This window comes from Helicoverpa zea, chromosome 28, assembly GCF_022581195.2.
Source record: "Helicoverpa zea isolate HzStark_Cry1AcR chromosome 28, ilHelZeax1.1, whole genome shotgun sequence".
Taxonomy (NCBI): domain Eukaryota; kingdom Metazoa; phylum Arthropoda; class Insecta; order Lepidoptera; family Noctuidae; genus Helicoverpa; species Helicoverpa zea.
The window spans coordinates 3,756,346-3,777,027 of NC_061479.1; the positions used below are offsets into that span (position 1 = coordinate 3,756,346).

The 20,682-nt window shown below is 35.9% G+C and overlaps 1 protein-coding gene across 3 annotated transcripts in view; it reads left to right on the forward strand.

Moving 5' to 3' along the window:
• The window catches only part of LOC124643716 (synaptotagmin-7), a 649,264-nt gene that overhangs the window by 614,322 nt on the left and 14,260 nt on the right, over positions 1–20,682 (forward strand). For 2 of the 3 annotated variants that reach the window (XM_047182762.1, XM_047182764.1), the window contains 3 exons: positions 16,961–17,101; positions 18,282–18,458; positions 19,697–19,777. In XM_047182762.1, the coding sequence (XP_047038718.1) occupies positions 16,961–17,101; positions 18,282–18,458; positions 19,697–19,777 (399 nt within the window). Of the gene's footprint in view, positions 1–15,502; positions 15,512–16,960; positions 17,102–18,281; positions 18,459–19,696; positions 19,778–20,682 lie in introns of all 3 variants that reach the window. The other variant, XM_047182763.1, reaches the window with a different exon arrangement.

The following is a 20,682-nucleotide window of genomic DNA, read 5'->3' on the forward strand; positions in this document are numbered from 1 at the left end:
TTATTATTTAGGTATTTTGTTTGATGTTGTATATGTGTTGTTTTATCCTTGTGTATCTTTTGGAGAGTTTGTGAACTTGGGTAAGGTAGTTCAGAAAAAGTTACTGAGTAATTCACAAACGGTAATTTACAGATAGTATATTTATTTTATAGGTAGATGAATCAATTAGTATTTTTATACTACTTAAGCGCAGAAGGTTTATAGAGCTGCTCTTACAAATTAATTACTGTGCAGGGAGTCATTATTCTTCTCTAGTACTGTGCATATTTTATGTATGTAAGTCTATATTTGCCCACGCATACATACACGTTTGTCTAGGTGTGAACTATATGTAAAGGTAAATGGCCTTACTGCAAAAACTTTAACCCCTGTTTTACACTTGTCTAATAAAATTTTGGCTGCAAAATGAACCGTATGTCAATGTCATAATTTGACATTTTTTCAGACAAGGCATAAACTGACGTTTAAAAGTTTTTGTGGTAAGACCAAAAATGTTTAAATATAAAGGTGCTTCTTATAATTATGATTGCATAATAGCATTTTTCACAAAAGTAGGTCTGAAAAATTGAAGGCAAGTTTTCTTCTTCAATTTTAGGTAATAAATATGATTTGAAATATTTTGCAAACAATTTTATAATAAGGAGATGTCCAGTATAAAAAATAATTTTCAGTAAAACGTTCGGTAACTTTCTATTACAATTTCCGAAGAAATAATTAATTATTGAATTTTTTCAAATAAGAGGAAATTAAGTCTTACAATTTAATTTTCCCTTAACGACAAGGAAATTGATATTTATTTCCTTTTTCAGTTTTTGAGACCAAATTACTTAGAAATGTAGAGTTTGATGTATTTAAAAAGACACAAATTACCATTAACACATTGCAAACTTTTAGTCGGCCGATTTTTTGGGCTCATAAATCAGTATGAAGATGAATGGTACGCACATTACAAAGATCAGGTATTTAGACGGTATCAGACCGACTGAAAACTTTGATTGAATTCATGATTTTCTCAACATTATTATTAAGTGTGAAAACAAAGATGAGCTTAGAAATAATTTAATAATCAAAACGAAAGGGTTATTATCAAAAGTTTTAGAGCAAACGATATTGGAAAACTATAGACATGCTTAAAAGTGGCTGAATAGTTTGAAACTAAGCAAATTGCTTAGATAAGTATTTGAGCAAAATAACTTTTGCTATAATGAATACAAATTGATGATCAATTTTATGTTATAAATCTGAATTTAGGTACTAGACTCATTTTTAGATGTCTAGCATTTTCAAAATAGATTAGGTTAACTAAATTCAAGTTTGATTAAGTACCTATAATAAGGATTATTCCAATATTTTCAAAAGTTTAGTACGAAATAAAACTTTCAAGATTTCCAAAATATAATTATAAAAATTAAGATGATAATTTTAGGAAAGTAATCTAAAAATATATTTAGTAATCATCAAGAGACTATTGGCCTTACTACAAAAACTTTAACCACTGTTTTACACTTGTCTAAAAAAATGTGGCTCCAAAATGAACCATATGTCAACGTCATAATTTGACATTTTTTTAGACAAGTCTTAAACTGACGTTAAAAAGTTTTTGTGGTAAGACGGTATATATTTAAAGAATACATTATAACAAAAAAAGGCCATTTTAACAGCAAGCTTTTAGTTAGCCGATAGTTTGTTTGGGCTCATAAATCAGTATGGAAATGAATGGTAGTACGCACAATACTAAGATCTGGTATTTAGCCAGTACTAGACCGACTGAAAACTTTGATTGAATCCACGATTTCCTTCAAAATAAACTGTCAACCGACAATTTAATCTTATAATATTCTTTATTAATACAATTCAATTTCGCAGAGATAATTGAATTCAGAATTCCAATAGTTTATTCAGTAATTGGAATATAAATTGACCTAGGTCTTCAGTTTTGGCTAGGCTAATTAATTAACTGTCGCTAATTAATATTAATTACTATTATATATTGTTGTTGTTTTGTATGTCTGTTTATGAAAGTTGTTGACATAGAAAAATAGCTGTTTTTATGTAGGTGTTAACTACCTAAATGTTAAATTCTATATGTTATCATCGTTAAATGTTCGTTGTTATTATGTCAAGTTTTTGCGGTTGATCACAGTGTGGAATTATTTCCATAAATGCTCTATTTTCAGTGCGGTCACTTCAGGCTTTTCATAAAAATCCGTCCTGTGTTTTTATAATTTGTTCTAGAGTATTGTCCACTTATCATCTTTTTATAAACCTTGAATAATTATATACTTTAACGTATTATACCTACTTGTCACTCACCCTTCAATATTTAAGATCCATTCAATAAAGTATGACTAAAAAAAACTGTGATTGATCGCAAAAAATCTAGATGTTTGTCTACTCATATAATCTATAAAGCTTTCCCTTGTATGTGTGTTTTTCCTCAAAAATGGGACAGTACGGAAACTTTAACTTATTAGATTTATTTATAAACCTTACAAAAACTGCTGTTACGAAAAATGTCTTTACGAAACAACAAAACTTCAATAATATACCTGCCTACTTAAAAAGCTCTCCTAAGTCTGACAATTACTATGCTGAAAACTGCGCACAAACATACGAACCTCTTATTATCGAAATCAGTTAAAAACACCCCAATCCGAAATCTTGCTTCAAGAAAAAAAACCTTTTCTCCTTAAACGTCAAATCAAACGCATCTAAAAAGAGGCCCTTATTATATAGGCTTGTAAACCAGACCTCAACAATATATTTAAAACCTATTCCTAATGTCCGTTTTCTCCAACAATCTCTTAACGTTTCCCTAACTGTCATAGGTTATAAGGGAGACTTAAACTTTGGTAAAAACGAAATTCGTATTAAGTGTTCCCTAAATGCTCTTAGAGGATTCCTAAATGTAGGTATTTGTTGGTGAAAATGGGCATAAGTCTGATAAATACCATGCTGAAAACCGCGTCAATCGTCATCCAAATATGAGATAGGTAATCGCGCACAAACAAACATAGGTACATACATACGAACCTCTTTTTATTGAAGTCGATTAAAACACACACCAATCCGAAATCTAGCTATAAGAAGAAAAAAACCTTTTTCTCCTTAAACGTCAAATCAAACGCGTCTAAACAGAGGCCTTTATTAGTCTTGTAAACCAGACCACGTTCGAGATAACATAAATAATTCATGTGCAGTAATAAAGACCCTCTTTAACCAGACGCAGGTGTAAGCAAAAAGGCGTATAGCTATGTGTTTTTGTTTTTTTCTTTTACTAAATATAGTACGTAGGTTCGTAGTTGTATTAACGAAACACTTAAATGTTACTCGTGAATTGCTCTGTTTATTGGTAAAAAGTAAATGGAAATCTGTTGGACAGTTTTAATGAACATTTATTTTGAAAAGCATAATAACGAAAAATATAAAACTGATAAAATATTTTATCACTTTGATCAAAGACTTAACTAACCAACTGATATTGATTTCATAATTCGTTCAAAAATGTAACTGCCATGATCAAAAAGATGTTTTTCTTCTTAGGGCTGACATTTCAATCATCAGTTACCATCTATCAATTTGAAGAATAAATATGGCAACTCGACATAATAATATTTTCTAGTACAAAAGCTATCAAAACGTCTAATATGTGCTTCAAATAATTTAAAAATTACCTGGTAATTGAGAAATGGACCCTGAGGGTGCGTCCACATATGGCGAATGTGCCGCGAATGTGCAGCTCGCGAGCCGTTTGCGACCTGCCCGCGAGCTGCGCGCGTGCATTTTTGTTCGTGCGCCGCTTCTGCGCCGCCCGCGCGCAGCTCGCGCGCGACCTAAGCGCCGTACGCGATCAGCGCGCAGGCGGCGCGCGACGTGCTCTTTATTAGGGTGCGTCCACATCTGGCGAATGTGCCGCGAATGTGCAGCTCGCGAGCCGTTTGCGACCTGCCCGCGAGCTGCGCGCGTGCATTTTTGTTCGTGCGCCGCTTCTGCGCCGCCCGCGCGCAGTTCGCGCGCGACCTAAGCGCCGTACACGATCAGCGCGCAGGTGGCGCGCGACGCGCTCTTTATTAAATAATAAACGGAACTGTAAGGGCGAGAACTGAGTGCGCGCAGATCGCGCGCCGCTCGCGCGCTCTATACGAGCCTTGCATGCGTTGCGCTAAAGAGGCACACCAAACTATCGCAGTGACTGCACGCGCGCAGCTCGCAGACAGCTCGCAATCGGCTCGCGTGCTGCGCATTCGCGGCACATTCGCCAGATGTGGACGCACCCTTAAATAATAAACGGAACTGTAAGGGCGAGAACTGAGTGCGCGCAGATCGCGCGCCGCTCGCGCGCTCTATACGAGCCTTGCATGAGTTGCGCTAAAGAGGCGCACCAAGCTATTGCAGTGACTGCACGCGCGCAGCTCGCGGGCAGGTCGCAAACGGCTCGCGAGCTGCGCATTCGCGGCACATTCGCCAGATGTGGACGCACCCTAAAACCTCACTTTTTCTAATTTTCGCTTCAAACTATAACTTTTTGATTTTAATCTAACGTAACAGTTTTATAGTTAAACTAACTATGAGCAAGCACTAAACTTTGAAGTTCATTTATACTTCTATTTGAGTCTAAACTAATTTATGATATAATTAACTAAAATATTTAGATGAGAAATTGTTGGTTTAAACTACTACATTGTTGGTATAGAGTTTACCTACCTTTTCTTATATTAAAAGACTAGCCGTTTTACTGCGGTTTTACCCAGAACCCGTGGGAACTACTACCCATACTGGGATAAACTATGTTACTCGAAAAGAGTGTAGCATTCCAACAGTGAAAGAATCTTTAAAATCAGTCAAACAAACAAAAATACATATTAGTCCTCTAAGGAATATCAGTACCTCAGTACTAGCTATTACCCATGGCTCCATCCGCGTCCAGAGGGAGCTACCTTCCTCAGCCGGATAAAAAGTATGTCCTTTTTCAAGCTTTAGAGTATTGAGGTCTTGACACACATAAATGACAGGGCACGGCACAACAGCACAACTCTCTGTCTCGTATTTTGGTTACCGACGGGACCCACCAATCTAATTTACCTTCCTTTCTAACACGGAAGAAGTCGTTGTAACAATAGTCAACCATCCACGGACCAACCTTATCATCGATCGATCCGCGCAGCTTTGACTTAGCTAGAGCTCTTCTTTTAAAGTCAAATAATTTATTTCATACTAGCTTCTGCCCGCGACTTCGTACGCGGATCCTGTCCCTTATGCCAGCGACTACGGGGTCAGCAAAATCAAAGATCTGAATAGTCTGATATTGCATTTTAAGGGCCCGTTGACTTGGAAACAACGGAATACGCATAACCATTAGAAACGTTCCATATATTTAATTTTTGTACTTTAACGGCAAAAGCACAGCAGACTAAACAAAACGCTGAGAACTGAACCGCAATAGACGTGACCATAGGGATAAAAGTGGTGATTCTAATTAGTCCGCATTTAAGTTGTGAGTGGCAAAAATATTAGGTACACGTATTATTACGTAAAAAAAACATTAAATAGATGACAAAGTCGTGGTGACTTAGTGGAAATCGTGGTGGTTTAGTGGGTAGAGAACCAATCTCTCAAGTATGAGCGTGCGGCTTTGATTCCAGGTCTAGCAAGTGCCTGTCAATGCAACTTTTCTAAGTTCGTATGTACTTTCTACGTATATTTTGGATACCAATGACCGTTATTTGGAGGGGATGTTAAACTGTAGGTTCCGGCTGTCATTGAACATTCTTGGCAGTCGTTATGGGTAGTCAGAAGCCAGTAAGTCTTACCAAGGGGTGTTGGGTTGAGCGGGTAACCAGGTTGTGGAGGTCAGAAAGGCAGTCGCTCCTTGTAAAACACTGGTACTCAGTTGCATCGTGACTGGAAGTCGACCCTAACATAATTGGGACAAAGGCTCTGGAGATAATAACGACAATAATAATGAGATACAGGCACCGCAGGACATCTGAGGCTGATGACGGGGAGTAGCGACCCCGCGGGGCTATATATACTGAGTTCTCCAGGGAGAGTATACTGTCCCCCATCTCCGGCCGGTCGGAGTGAACCATGACGGGGGTAGGTCTCACGCCTCTGACTTGGCTTGGCCGTCCAGAGTGGAGTCGCTAGATTAGGATTAGTAGCCCTGCTCGGAGGGTAGGTGCCTCATGGTAAGCACAGGGAGCGCGTAATCAGCGTTTAAAGTCCACCGAGGTATCTTCACCCTACAGCCGCTCATGTACCTGTTGCCCTCTTGTTGCTATTCAGTGACTGGTTCCCGGGGGCCCAGTAAGTGAGGTAGCAAGTCTCCACCTGCTATTTTTACATATACCTAATACATTGTCATCCACTAACATCCCATCACAATAGCCCAAGTACTTTTCCTCCATAGTTAGCAATAGTTTAGCACAGAACCGGGGATTGTCTTTTTTTAACGACGTCCACCGGGGATTGTCCTTGGGTTCATTTTTATAGTGTATAAAGGGATAATCGTCGGTTTTGTGTCACCATTTCATTAAAGTTGTCTCAAAAGGGCTTCAGCGTGTTGGCTTCGGCCCCACGTTTGCCTCCCAAAAATTCGGAACTCTGTAGTCCCGAGGTCTGGAAGAGACATACAAAATAATAATGAGATATAACGCAACAAAGTCGGAGAGTAGGGGCTCGTGACGCCACGTCTAGGTATGTAAAATTTGTATTAAGCAGTGACTTAACACAAAATTCAAGTGTGTTGTATCTTCGTTATTATTTGTTTGTGAGAGAGAGAAAAGAAAAATACGTGTCCATTATTTTAGGGTTATCTAAAAGACGGACTAATTACTTTTTTTTGATTCGCCATACCTATTTCATAACATTCATTTCTATACATTTCAAGTGTAGTATTGCTCTTGAGGTCTTCAGGTGTTCCAGATCTTCGATGTTTATACGTCAATAGAGAGTGCTTATCAGATTGAACCACTTTTGCTAAAACGTCATATCTTCATATGCTATAGTCTAGCTGGGCCCCTGGAGTTCCACATCAGGTGTTTTAGATCTTCAATTTGTATAAGTCAATAGAAAGTGCTTATCAAATTGAACAACTTTTGCTAAAACATCATACCTGTATATGGTACAGAGAAGCTGGGCTCTTGGGGTTCCACATCAGGTGTTCCAGATCTTCAAATTGATTATCTCAGCTGAAAATGCTCATCACATGAAACAATTTTTGCCATGGCACCATTTTTGTATCTCTTATAGTTTTGTTGGTCTGTTGGAGTTCTGCATCAGGTCTTCAAGTTTGGAAGATAAATTATAGCCTATATGTTGACCAGGCTTAATACTGATACAACAAAGAAAAAATCATTGAAATCCGTTCAGTAGTTCGGAAGATTAGCGTGTACAAACAAACAGACATACAGACATACAGACATACAGACATACAGACAGAATTTTGGATTTGTGCTCCATTACTGTTTCTAAACCCCACCCAATTATTATTTTTTTAATATATTCAATGTACAGACACAGTTTTTTTACAGATTTATTATATGTATAGATAGGCCTTTACAAGCACTCATGATCGTCAAAAATATGAATAGGATTGATTCTAGTTGCCCATTCCAGAAAAAGCTTTCTTCAATGCCTTTATTCAATAAAATATGTATCCTATAGTAATACGCAGGCGAATCGACAGACAGCAACTAGTAGGTAATAAAGAGCACATGTCGCTATATCTTCCCGAAGTAATCTCTTTCATTTCATCAAGTTTCTAAGTTCTAACTTAAATTAAATTTGCATACTTCGTCTTGTACTTACGAAGCAAGTGAAGATATGCTGTATATTATTTTATCTTTGTGTATTTAATACCTACGTAGTATATTATACCATAGGTTCATGAACTATATAATGTATACTATAATATAGTTATATAGGTCATCAGAATCGACAAATTTGGGTTGGTCTTCCACTTTAAAACCAGATGCAGCTGAGTACCAGTGTTTAACAAGGAGCGACTGCCTATCTGACCTCCTCAATGCAGTTGTTCGAGTTCTACTCATATTGAATTATCAACACCTTGTTAGAGCATCAAAAGGGGTTATGGGTTGGCCGAGTAACTGGGTTGAGGAGGTCAGATAGGGCAGTCGCTCCTTGTAAAACACTGGTACTCAGCTGCATCCGGCGAGACTGGAAGCCGACCCCAACATAGTTGGGTAAAGGGTCGGGAGACGATGTTAGAGCATCAAAATTGATTACCACTCTTGCTTAGTAGAATACCTCTGCTACGCACTTCGTTATTTCTCATAATCTGTTCTGGTTACACCTCCGTGCCCCGTACTCGCAATAGTTGTTACAATTTCACGTCATACGGATTTGAGAAAACTCCGTGACTAGATTTTGTTAGGTGATTAAGCCGCAGCTCACTCGATAAATAGAATAGAAAATCACATGAAAAATAAACGGTACTCAGTCTATATTCAAGTGCGACTAGAATTTGACCCTAATATTATAAAGAAACCCGCTAAATCCAAAAAGAACAACCAAAATCAATGATTTCCCCCACAAAAAAATGTGACAAAATTCCCAAGTACTCCACCGAATCCCTTACAAAAACCACTTGATATAAATATGAATGTATTACCATAATATTTCTCGCCGTGTCAACTAAGGGCCGCTACCAATATTCGATCTATCGACTGTTTCGGTTACTGGAGATAGAATTTTGATATTAGACCCATACAAGTAATGTTAAATTCTTAGTCGTGGTAGCCTAGTGGATAAAGAACTAACCTCTCAAGTAAGAGTGCGTAGGTTCCATTTTAGGTCAGGCAAGTACCAATGCAACTTTTCTAGGTTTGTATGTACTTTCTAAGTATATATTGGACACCAATGACTGTTTCGGAAGGCACGTTAAACTGTAGGTCCCGGTTGTCATTGAACATCCTTGGCAGTCGTTACGGGTAGTCAGAAGCCAGTAGGTCTGATACCTATCTAACCGTAGTAATGGGTTGCCCGGGTAACTGGGTTAAGGAGGTCAGACAGGCAGTCGCTCCTTTCCTCCGCTCTGTCTAGTTAGACTGGAAGCCGACCCTAACATAGTTGGGAAAAGGCTCGGGAGGTGATGATGTAATATTAAATTCCTATCTCTGGCAAAAAAAACCATAGATAGGATATTGGTATCCACAGTAAATCAGTTTGTGAAAACAGTGGGAAGATGGCTGCCTGTTCAATTGTTATGAATAATGTAGGAGAGCCTTTCGGAGCCAATAGCTGGAATATAAAGGTCTGTAATGTTGAGAAAACTGGTAGGAAGTATGTACCTATTTGTATGTAGAGCGCTAGCTTTGAGTGTTAGGGAATTATTAAGTGGGTATGAAGGCAGTTTCATGGCCATTTTCATCAACAAATACCTAAAGTTAGGGATCCCCTAAGAGCATTTAGGGAACACTTAATGTGAGTTTCGTTTTCACCAAAGTTTAAGTATCCCATATAACCTCTAAGTATTGGGGGAGTCCTTATTCTAAGTGACACTTAGTAGGTAAGGGAAACTTTAAGAGATTGCAGGAGAAAACGGGCATCAGAGTTTTATTGACTAAAACTCACTTATGTTCCTTCCGGAGCTTTTTGTGACACGGGGCCGCAGACTTTTTGAATTAGTACATTGTATAAATATTTATAAGTCGTTTGCATAATGTCACGAAGAAGTTATTTATTATATTGACTACGCCCATCAACAAGAAAAGAATGGCGGAGAAAGACAATTTTATTTAGTCCGCGTTAATTTTGGTTAGAAAAAGGGCGAGAATATTTCTTACCATTTTCTGCATGCGGTATCACCCGCAGATGGATAAAATAAGCCTGTTTATTATTCTGATAGGTATATGAGCCATATTATTGCCTAGTTTGAACAAAATCTATCCAGTAGTTTTTGTGTGAAAGAGGATCAAACATCCATATTCTACTAGAAATATTTATTTATTCAACATAGATTTATTACATAAGGGCGAACAAATATTAAAATAAATTCTAAAAAAATCCTACAAAGAGAAACTACTTACATACATACATTTAAACATTCAATTCCCCCAATTAATAATATCTGGTTGAATAGTAGAAAAGACTGAAAACAACCCAGTATTTTTGATTCAGTATTCATCCTCTTTACATATAGCTTGTAATATTCATACTTCGAAGTACAGTTGGAAAATAAAAGCCCTTGATTATATCGGAATGCCGACACTCCTCGCGTTTGTTGTGTCGACCCTACTTTGTAATACTGCTGGGAAAGGCTAATAAAATTGTTTATTTAAACGGTATTGTTTTTGACCTTGAAAATATCAAAGAAAAGATTTTTTTTATAGTCCTGAAAAGAATATGAGACAGAATATAGTCAAGATGTTTTAGTACCTAGCGATTGGAATTCTTCTCAAAATGTTTATGTTTACCTGTGGATAGCGTTGTGGGTTACATTATGACCACAACAAGCTATTGCTATATTAGTTGTAAGATTTTATAATGTAACTGTTTGTTGATCTTAAAAAAAATCGTGAGCTACACTTGTGTGCGTAAATGTACATGCACATAGTCTTTGTAAATGTTCACCTATCTAGCCTTTCTCAACTATTTTGCGATTAGCTTCTAGCCTAAATGGTAGCCGCTGGGTATTATAGTTCGGCCATTCAGAGAATGCTTCCTGACACGTCGCGATTGAACTGACGACGTAACTTTGCAATGGCGTTGCAGTTACGATAAAAATATTTTTGCTGGTTGTTTACCGTTTTAACAATTGAGGAGCATTAAAACAACATTATTATATCAATAATCAATGAATGTTATAATTTTGTGCCAAACTGCGTGTCAAATAACTTGGTAAACAATATTTTCTAAATCTATACTGCGCTATTACAAGGTTATGTCAGCGGTTTATATTTTGTAGTGCTGTGCTAAAAATAACAGGCAAGTATCGTAATCTGTTCTTATACAGTTATAATATACAATAATACGTTTTGATTTTCTTTTTAAGAATTGAAAATAATGGACTATAAGACTTAATTATAACTTTTATGAAAAATAAAAATAAAACTATGACCAAACCGCATTTTTATACTTAGATTAAAAATGGTAACCCCAAATGGCGTTATGGGCCGCCATTTTGTGACGCTAAAACAGTCGTCCGTTGTCGTTTCGTGCGCATAGACCACGTTTTTCAAGTGTTTTCGATCTGTTTTTATTTGATTACCCGGCTTTTGTTAGACCGAGATATCAGGATTGATTCTGTTATTGATAATAATATAATTATACATGTAGGCGAAGATGATGATGAAGACACCACCTCCTCAAGCAAATCGGAGTCTGATTAATATTCTGTTCGCACATTCAATTCAATGTACTTGTAACAAAGAATAAATAAAACAATTTTATTATATGAATATTACCTTTTTTTGGTTTCCACTTAAATAACTAAAATATAAAACAAATGATTCCGCCAATTTAAAACGAAAATAATCTTAAAATAATGCGGCGTTTCATTTTGAAGGAACGGTAACGAACTCAGTGTTATGTTGTGCCCATCACTAGTCGTGACTAACTGATAGGTGTCAGGAACGCTTTCTCTGAACGGCCGAAGTATAGTGTTTTATAACGAGCGACTACCTATCTGACCTATTCAACCCAGTTACCGGGGCAACCCAAAAGCTCCTAATAAGACTGATTGTCAGAGTTTCTGGCTTCTGTCTACCCGTTACGGCTACCAAAGATATTGCCATCACAGACCACCAATCTGATTACCCTTCTTAAACAGACATACTCATCATAGCAAGATGGTCACCCATCCAAGGGCCGACAGCGCCAAGCGTTGCTTAACCTTATGATAGATCGATCCGTGTCGCTAGTGCTACGAGCTCTCTCTACCAAATTACCGTAATTTAATCTAACGATTACCCTCAACCAACCCTTATCTTACGTAATCACCGTAATCATTGTAATCAGTGTCCTATTCTGTCTATGATTACCCGGTATCCCTACTAATATTATAAAGGCGAAAGTTTGTATGTATGGATGTTTGTTGTTCTTTCACGCAAAAAGTAATGGATGGATTTTGGTTAAGCTTGGCAGTAACATAGCTTCTAATATCAGAATCCATGCCTCATATTATAAAGCTGAATAGTTTTTTTTTTTACTTGCACGCGCTTATCTCAAGAACTACTGGTCCGATTCGAAAAATTATGTCATTAACTAGATAGCCCATATGTCGAGGAAGGCTTTTTATACGGGTTCCTGCAGAATTTTCCACTGGATACGGGTAAAACCGCTAGCAAAAACTAGTACCGTGTTGATATGCTATTTTTTATCCTAGAGTGAGAAGTAGTCCCCTAGGCACACGGGTGAAACCGCAATCGAAAGCTAGGTTTTTACTCTGGTGCACGAAATAGTTTCCTCAGCACACGGGTGAAACCGCAGCCAAAACACAGTTAAAGATAAACTTGATACCAAAATCACGAAAATACCTTCGCACGGATTGAAGCCAACGTAACCGAATTACATAGAATTTATGTAAGGTCTCGTTAGGCCGAATTGTCAATGATTTCGTACCACTATTACTGTTTCCATTACAAATGAGAATGGACTTTGAATAATTCATTTTGTTCATATACTTGGTTTGTGTGGTACAAGTTGAAAGATTGTGGCGGTTAGGTTTAAGACCCCTTATAGTATGTAATTAAAACAATATCGTAAACTCGTCACTTAATATGACACGGCTGGGCATATCTTGATATAAATTACCACCTCTAGCAAAACAGTTTTCAAATAAGAAAACCGCTTCCAAATTGCTGAAAACCAGCGCTGTTGTCTCGTGCCTGCGTGCGTGAGACACAGCATTTATGCTGAGCGCTGTCCCTTTCACGCACGAGTGACGCAATTGCAACATTTTTTTCTTTTTATGTTCATTGTTTGTTTGTTTTGTGCCATATTTATTTATTTGTTTCTTGCGTCATTCGTGTGTTCGAAATAAATGGATTTTCTTTCTTTCTTTCTTTTCTTTCTAAATTAGTTCATCTTTTTAAAAGCTGTCGTACCGTGGTTTAGGTTAATTTTCTAAACTATTTTGGGGGTCTGATTCCTGTGTAACTGGAGTGACTTGACTTTCTTAACCCAGTAATCCGGGCACCTCTTAGTGAAAGTGGTTGTGAAATTGTCTGGCTACCAGTAACAACTGCCAAAATATAATAAATGAAAGCCACCGATTTAACGTGTCTTTTTTTAGACAATGATTTTATTTTAAATCAATTAGATACTATTTACAGAAATAATACTGTAATATGTAACCCTAAAATAAAAATTAACAATTTAATCATGTTTTCATGTATGTACATATTTTGAAATCGCTTGTAACTTGTACCACACACAAAATGTGGGTACAAATTAGTGTGGACTTGTGCATTGGACTAAAAATGAGTTGGAATACTTTGTTAACCTCACTTCTAGGGTTGCCACATTGTATTACGTTGATTGACTATTAAATAGTTCTAGAATACGTGCTGATTTGACCTTCCCCTAACAGCAGGTTTTTTTTTTCTGAAAATGCCGAATGAAATGAAATGTCCTTATGTATTTACTGTGCAATAAAAAATAATAATTATAATAATGCCGAAGTCTTAATTTATAGCTAGCTACAAATATTAAAGGTATAGGTAAAGCTGAAGAGTTTTTATTTTCTTGAACACGCTAATCTCAGGAAAAACTGGTCCTTTTTATTTAAAAATGTTTAGTGTTTGATAATCCATTTATCGAAAGCGTAATAAGCAACTTTTTTATCCGGGTGCGTAAAGAAGTTACCACGGGAAGGAAAAACCGCTAACAAAGCCAGTGAAAATATAATTCTACTAACATAATCTATCCTGTTTCAAAAATCTTACATTCTCTCTCAAGCTAAAACCTAAAAAATAAATCTACTTAGTCAGCAGTAAATTCTCTTAGGAGTTCAGTCCAAATAATTTAAGACTATCCAACGAAAAATCAAAGAAACCTCTACATATAAAATCTACTGATTTTATCCGAAAAAGAGAGTAGGTAATAAGATTTCGGTCGCCACATTTAAGATTAAAAGATAGACTTGAAGAATAATAAATTCTAGTTTATTTACTGGATATACTAGCTCTTATTTCTTAGGGTTTCTTAGGGTTTATTGTTGCATAGAACGGTTTGTTTTAATGTAAACCGTATACTTTCCAATTATATACAAATACAACACCCATACACAAACGTACACGTATATTCCGGGTGTTTCAGATGCCTTTTCATTAATCTGCCTAGCTTTTCACCAACTATGTTGGATTAGGCTTCCATTCTAATCAGAGACAGCTGAGTACCAATGTGCTAGAAGAACGACTGCCTATCTGACCTCTTCAACTCAATCCTGCCATGATACAAAGGTCACCCATCTTTATACCGACCGCGCCAAGCGCTGCTTAACCTTACGATCGACCGAAGTATGGCTGTTACTCAGCCACGAGCACCTCCAATTATTTGTGACCAATTCGTGACCAGTCCAGATAGTTAGGAACTTAAGTTTACCCGGTTCTTAACCGTCAGTTACATAACTGAGTTCCGCAGTTGGCAAAGACGTTTCAATAGAAAATTCTCCCGTTTCTGTTGAAGTAGTTTTTCAAAGAAAATTTTGAAGAAATTAGATTGCTTATTTGAGAAAATTTAGTTATTTCCTGATGCTGGATTTTGGTATCAATCTTTGGTATGTATCTTTAAAAAGGTATAGATACATGTACTGTATGACAGGATAATTATACTAATGACTTATGTAATACTCAAGTAATCGGTTTTGAAGGTAATAAATAGGTATTAAATACCTTTTTACACAACACAAATTACTGTAGTCAGCGTCGAAGGGTCGTAATTATGTAATAAATAAAATGTATAATTAAAATAAATCAAAGAGCAGATGTATTTTACTGCTTAAGCATTGTTGCGTTGCTTTTACACTGGCGAATTTTCCACTCGGTTTTTTGCCATTTACACTAGTGCGAAAGTATTCAAACTGTTAAAAACTACAATCTCATTTCAAAGACATAACATAATAATACCTACTACAATTTAAATACATAGGTAATGTTGACATACAAATTGTACGATCACGCTTAACCAATATCTGACGCAGGTTAAGATTAAATAATCTTATTCTATCACGATTTATTTCAGTCTAACAGCATTAGCTTACAAACGTAAAACTGAAAAATAATTTTAGTGAAAAAAGTGTAATTTTTAGTAAAAAGAAAATAATTTTAGAGAAAAAAGTTTATTTTTGACTAAAAAGAAAATAATTTTAGAAAAAATATTTTTTAGAGTTTATAGTGTATTTTTATCAGTGTTTCCGAACTGTCCTTTTTTTGAACTGTGCTCCTTGATTTTTAGTTTTTTGACTTGTTATTTTTATTTTCGGTGGAGTTTTTCTAAACTATGAATTCTCTTTCCATGCTTTCTCCTTCAAACATGGTAGGTAGAAGAGGTTGTATATGAAAGAAATAGACGATTTTACGAAAAAACAGCGAAACGCTTTTGAAAATTTCGCTTTTTGTACACATTTTTTAAATATAAGATGCTTAAAATTTTTCAGCGAGCTCGCTTGGTTTCGGCCGAAAGCTAAAAAATGATTTTGTAAATATTTGCTGCGCAAAAAGTTGAAATATTGAGCTTTATAAAATAATCTACAAAAATCACAATTTTATGACAATCCCACATGAGGAGTGGAGTAGCAATTTTTAGTGTGATTTCACGAATTAAATAAAACACCGTTTTGTTTTGAAAATTCACGGTTTTTATCACAAATAAATCCAAATATAGACTTAGAAAGTAGTAAATAGGAACTAGAATAGCTTAGCACTCACCATACAAATTTTATCTTTAGTAATTTTGTAAAATAGCTACAAAAATCATAGTGTGAGATTTCAAAAGAATAATTGGCTTAACTAAAAAAAAATATTTAAAAACTTTTTTTTTAATTTTTAATATTTGCAATCTCGCATTATTTTTAAGATTTTTACTAAATCAAAATTATGCAATTTTAACTAAAATAATGACGCTAAAGCATAAAAACCCCTTTTCAAAAAACTTTTTAAAATTCTATTTAAAAATATTATGTAGTGATAGACTTAATAGTCTAGATTAGCTATAGTTTTAATTGCTTTTATTGCAAATATTTTTTTAAAAAGGTCACTAAAAATCTTTTTAATAATTATAGGTACGAACCCCGTAGACTCTTCAAAATTATCCGATAAACCTCAACCTATTATAAAAGTTGGTAACTAGAAGAGGAAAAATATATTTTGGAAATTATACCCCAGTAAATAATTATCTTGCATGTACCAACCCTTTTGATTTTTGTGACGTCTACCCCGCAAAAATAACATTTGAGAAAATGTATGTTTTTTACTACTAAAAGATCGTCAAAAGTAAAAAAAAAACAATAACTAACTTATTTAAAAAAAAAATGTTTTTTTAAATATTTTTTTACTTAAAAAAACATACATTTTCTTCACCTATTAAATTAAGTAAGTACCTAATTCTAAGAAACATAAAAATCATGATTTTGTAAATTGCACGTTATAATATGAACGAACAGAATTTTGATGAAATACTTGAAAAATATTGAATTTTGTTAATATTTTTTTGTAACTTTTATATAATAAAATAATTCATAGCTTTTCTTTTTACATGTAACATTACAGGAAATTAAATATGGTCACCAAATTGATTAATCAACCTATATTTTTTTTACTTTATTTTGTGTGTAACACCGAGTGTTTTTTCCGTGTGTGTTTTCAATCACGTGTGCCGATTATCTTCACAAAAAAAATACTAAAATTTTCGTAAAAAATTCATCAAAATTCTGATCGCATTTTTGCCAAATATGGCGTCAGCCTTACAAACGCTTTAAGTTTCAAATTTATGCTGACAGATGGCGTTTCTTCAGAACCGATCGATTTCACTGGTGGACATGTATATCGACAACTCGGAACCATCGGAGAACGTCGGTCAGATCCACTTCAGCTTGGAGTACGACTTCCAGAACACTACTCTGATACTGAGGATTATACAGGTAAAGGGTTTTAGATTTTGTGTGTTAGCGCTAGAGTTTATATTGCGGTATGCACCTCATCTGTTCGTGGTACCTCACTTCATCTGCCCGTCGTGCCATGTTGAAAAACAGATAAGGCTCTGGCGATCCACTGGTTGTGGTAAAGCTACCATATAGTAGCATGTGGGATAATAAAGGACTTACTTGGAGATGGGCAGCAGCATCTTCGCAGCTAAATTCTATCCCATAGTTATTACCCTCGCCAACAGCTGGGAGAGGCTTTTGTCCAGCAGTGGACAAAAAACAGCCAAAATGTCTTGAAGCTTGTAGTGTATTGGATAATCTCTGGATCTTCAGAAATCACGTTATTTGTTAGTATCACAAGCCAAATGGTATCCGAATACGGGAAATGTTTCCCTCAGAACCTCTGTCTCTGTGTTATCTAACTTTTTGAGATGTTTATCATTGAATCAGGTTTTTCAAACACTTTAGTTTAATTTTTTTCGTCTCAAATCAACATGTATGAAGTCCTAACTTTAACTTATGTGCAAACAAACAGATATTTACAAATTCTTTTCATACATTATTGTCATATTTGTCTGCAAATCACTGAAACAAATAATAATCATGCTTCAGTCTATTGTATGGTCACGAAAACTCGTTATAATGTTTTCATCAAATACATTGAATGGAAAAATCTATTGTAGTCATATTTGTAATCCAATTTGTAATGGTTAAAACAGGGCCTCTTCAAAAGTCAATTCTGAATGGATTTGGGTGTCAAATCGACTCAGTGGTTCCTAAAATAAGTGCATATAGAGCGACACACGAATTCTTCGTCCTAATTTCCTGAAATAAATAAATAAATAAAACAGTATTGTTATAGACTAGCTGTTTTCAGCGTCCCGTATAAATTTCCAATACCCAGATATAATATAGCTAATGTCATCCAAAGATAGTGTAGCTTCCCAACAGTGAACAATTTATTCAAATCTTTGCAGTAGTTTCGGAGCCTTTACAAGCAAAAATAAAAAGCATAGAACTGTAGACAGATATATATTCTCCTTTTTATGTGATGGGAAATGATTAAATGACCCTCCCGCTGTGTACTTTATGTACCAGGGCCGCGGTAACTCGCGCGAACAATCCCGCAGCAGATACATACTTCCTGCTTCTGACTAACTGAATACTTCTTTCTCAGGGTAAAGAGCTGCCTGCAAAGGATTTAAGCGGGACATCAGACCCTTACGTGAGGGTGACTTTACTCCCTGACAAGAAACATCGCCTGGAGACCAAGATCAAGAGACGTACCCTCAACCCGCGGTGGAATGAGACCTTCTACTTCGAGGGGTTCCCGATACAGAAGCTGCAGAGCCGGGTAAGATATAAATATATATATTTTTTAATTGAGGTACGAAATACGGGTCCCGTTCTCCCCCTTTGCTCAGAAATGAGGTATTGTAGGCTAATAATAAATAAACTGAGTTAAGAAGGTTTTATAATATTTATGTATTGTATTTTCCATTGGCCTTAGATGCCTGATTCAAATAAATAAATAAATATTTCCAGTTATCTACATCGGCCTTGTTTACAGTCAAAATGCACCAAGGATTGAGCACCAATCACCTCGCTTGAGACGGATCGACGATTCTGAACTTTCAAGTCTTTATTTCCTCAAGATATACTCATACATTAGAGTCCAAGTTATATCTACTTGCCCTTCGTGATTAGAAAAAAAGAGTCCCAATGAGGTACTTCTACGCAAATTATTAAGAAACTTCTATTTCTACAGCATTATTCAGTTGAGCAATTGCATGACAATCACCATCCTTTTCCATCAGCTCCAAGTGATGAATTGGTAGAAAATGATTAAAATACGAATGAAGGAAGGGCGACTCGTTACTACAAATTGTTATAAATTGGCATTTGTGCGTGCCGTGGCCGCGAGAGACGCCGCGGGGAATAGTAATAGCATTAGTTAACGTGTTTTAATTAATTCGGAATGGACTGTTTTGGGCGAGTCCAAATTAAATTGAAGGTATTTGGGAATTGTGTTTGTTTGTGACTGATTGTATCTATGTACTTTTATTGAAAAAGTGGGTGAGCCATACTTGTGTGTGTAAATGTACAAGTCAAAGCTCTTTAATCTGTGTATTCATAGGTTACAAAGGTGTTAGTATATAATATTGAGTTTCACAGTAGAGGTACAGATATAATTACATTAGTACCTAAAACTAGGTAAACGTCTTTGTGTGTGTAAGTTAAGGAGCGCTCTGTAATCGTCGAGTCGTCGAGTCGACTCATACAAAGACAATTTACATGTACACACAAGTGTCGCTCGCCCATCATGAAACATAACATCTAAGTATATGTACTTATCCATGGCTACTACAATATTCTTTTCATAGTCTGCGTAGTCTTTTCTCAGCTCTATGTATGTATCGGTTTCTAATGTAACCAGATACAACTAATAACCAGTGTTTTACACGAACCGACTACCTATCTGACCATTGATCTGAGCGTATTTATATTTTAGACATTGATTCAAGGATTGTTAATGAAAGGTCCCATCCTTCAGGCATTTTCCTGATTAATCTAAATTGTTATATTGTTCAGGTACTTCATCTGCACGTGTTTGACTACGATCGGTTCTCAAGAGATGACTCCATTGGAGAAGTGTTTCTGCCATTATGTCAGGTAAGTTTATACCATCATCTGTCTAGCCATTTCTCTATGTTGGGGTCGGCTTCCAGCGCAGGAAAGCTGAATTCCTGTGTGCCACATGGAGCGACTGCCTATCAGATCTCTCCAACCCTGTTACTTGGGCAATCCGGTGCCTCTTCGCAAGAATAGGTGTCAGACTTACTGGTTGGACCTGTAACAACTGTCAAACGTGTTTAAATGACAGCCGGGACACACCAATTTAACGTGGTTTTTGAAATACGGAGTTACTTTACGGACGCTTTGCACGGAGGATTTAGGCATATCATTTATGATCTGACCTCCTCAAACTCGAAAAAAAGAGTTATGGCGGCCCTCGTTTTCAAAGGGATCCAGAAGAAACATGGTGGGTTTTAGTCAGTAAGTGTCTGAAACGATACTTTAGAGTGAGTATCTTAGACAGCGGTAGATACTTCTTTGATGATAAATTCCACTTTCAAAAAAGGTGTACTTTATTGTTCTGTCAGTCTTCATAAGTATGATATACATTACATTATATATGACATTAGATACTTCATATTTCAGCCTTGTGCCAAAACACCCAGGATTTTATTATTATTGATCGTCTTGTCAACAGGCTTCATAAAGTTTGTGTGAACCAAATAATTTCTTTTGTGTAACTTTGAAAATTGTCGTGAAGTTTATTTCCTATAACGAATAACAATTTTGCCAAAGTTTTTGGATGTTACGAAGTCATGTGTCTGTATTAAATAACGTCTGTTTTTAATCTTTCCTATCCATAAAGAATACATCTATGTACTTAAATGTAAATAATTGCCAAATAATTATATGACACATATACAACATGTAACGTAATTAACGCACACCCTCAAACACCCCAATTAGAATATTATGTTATAAGTAATCATAATACATACACT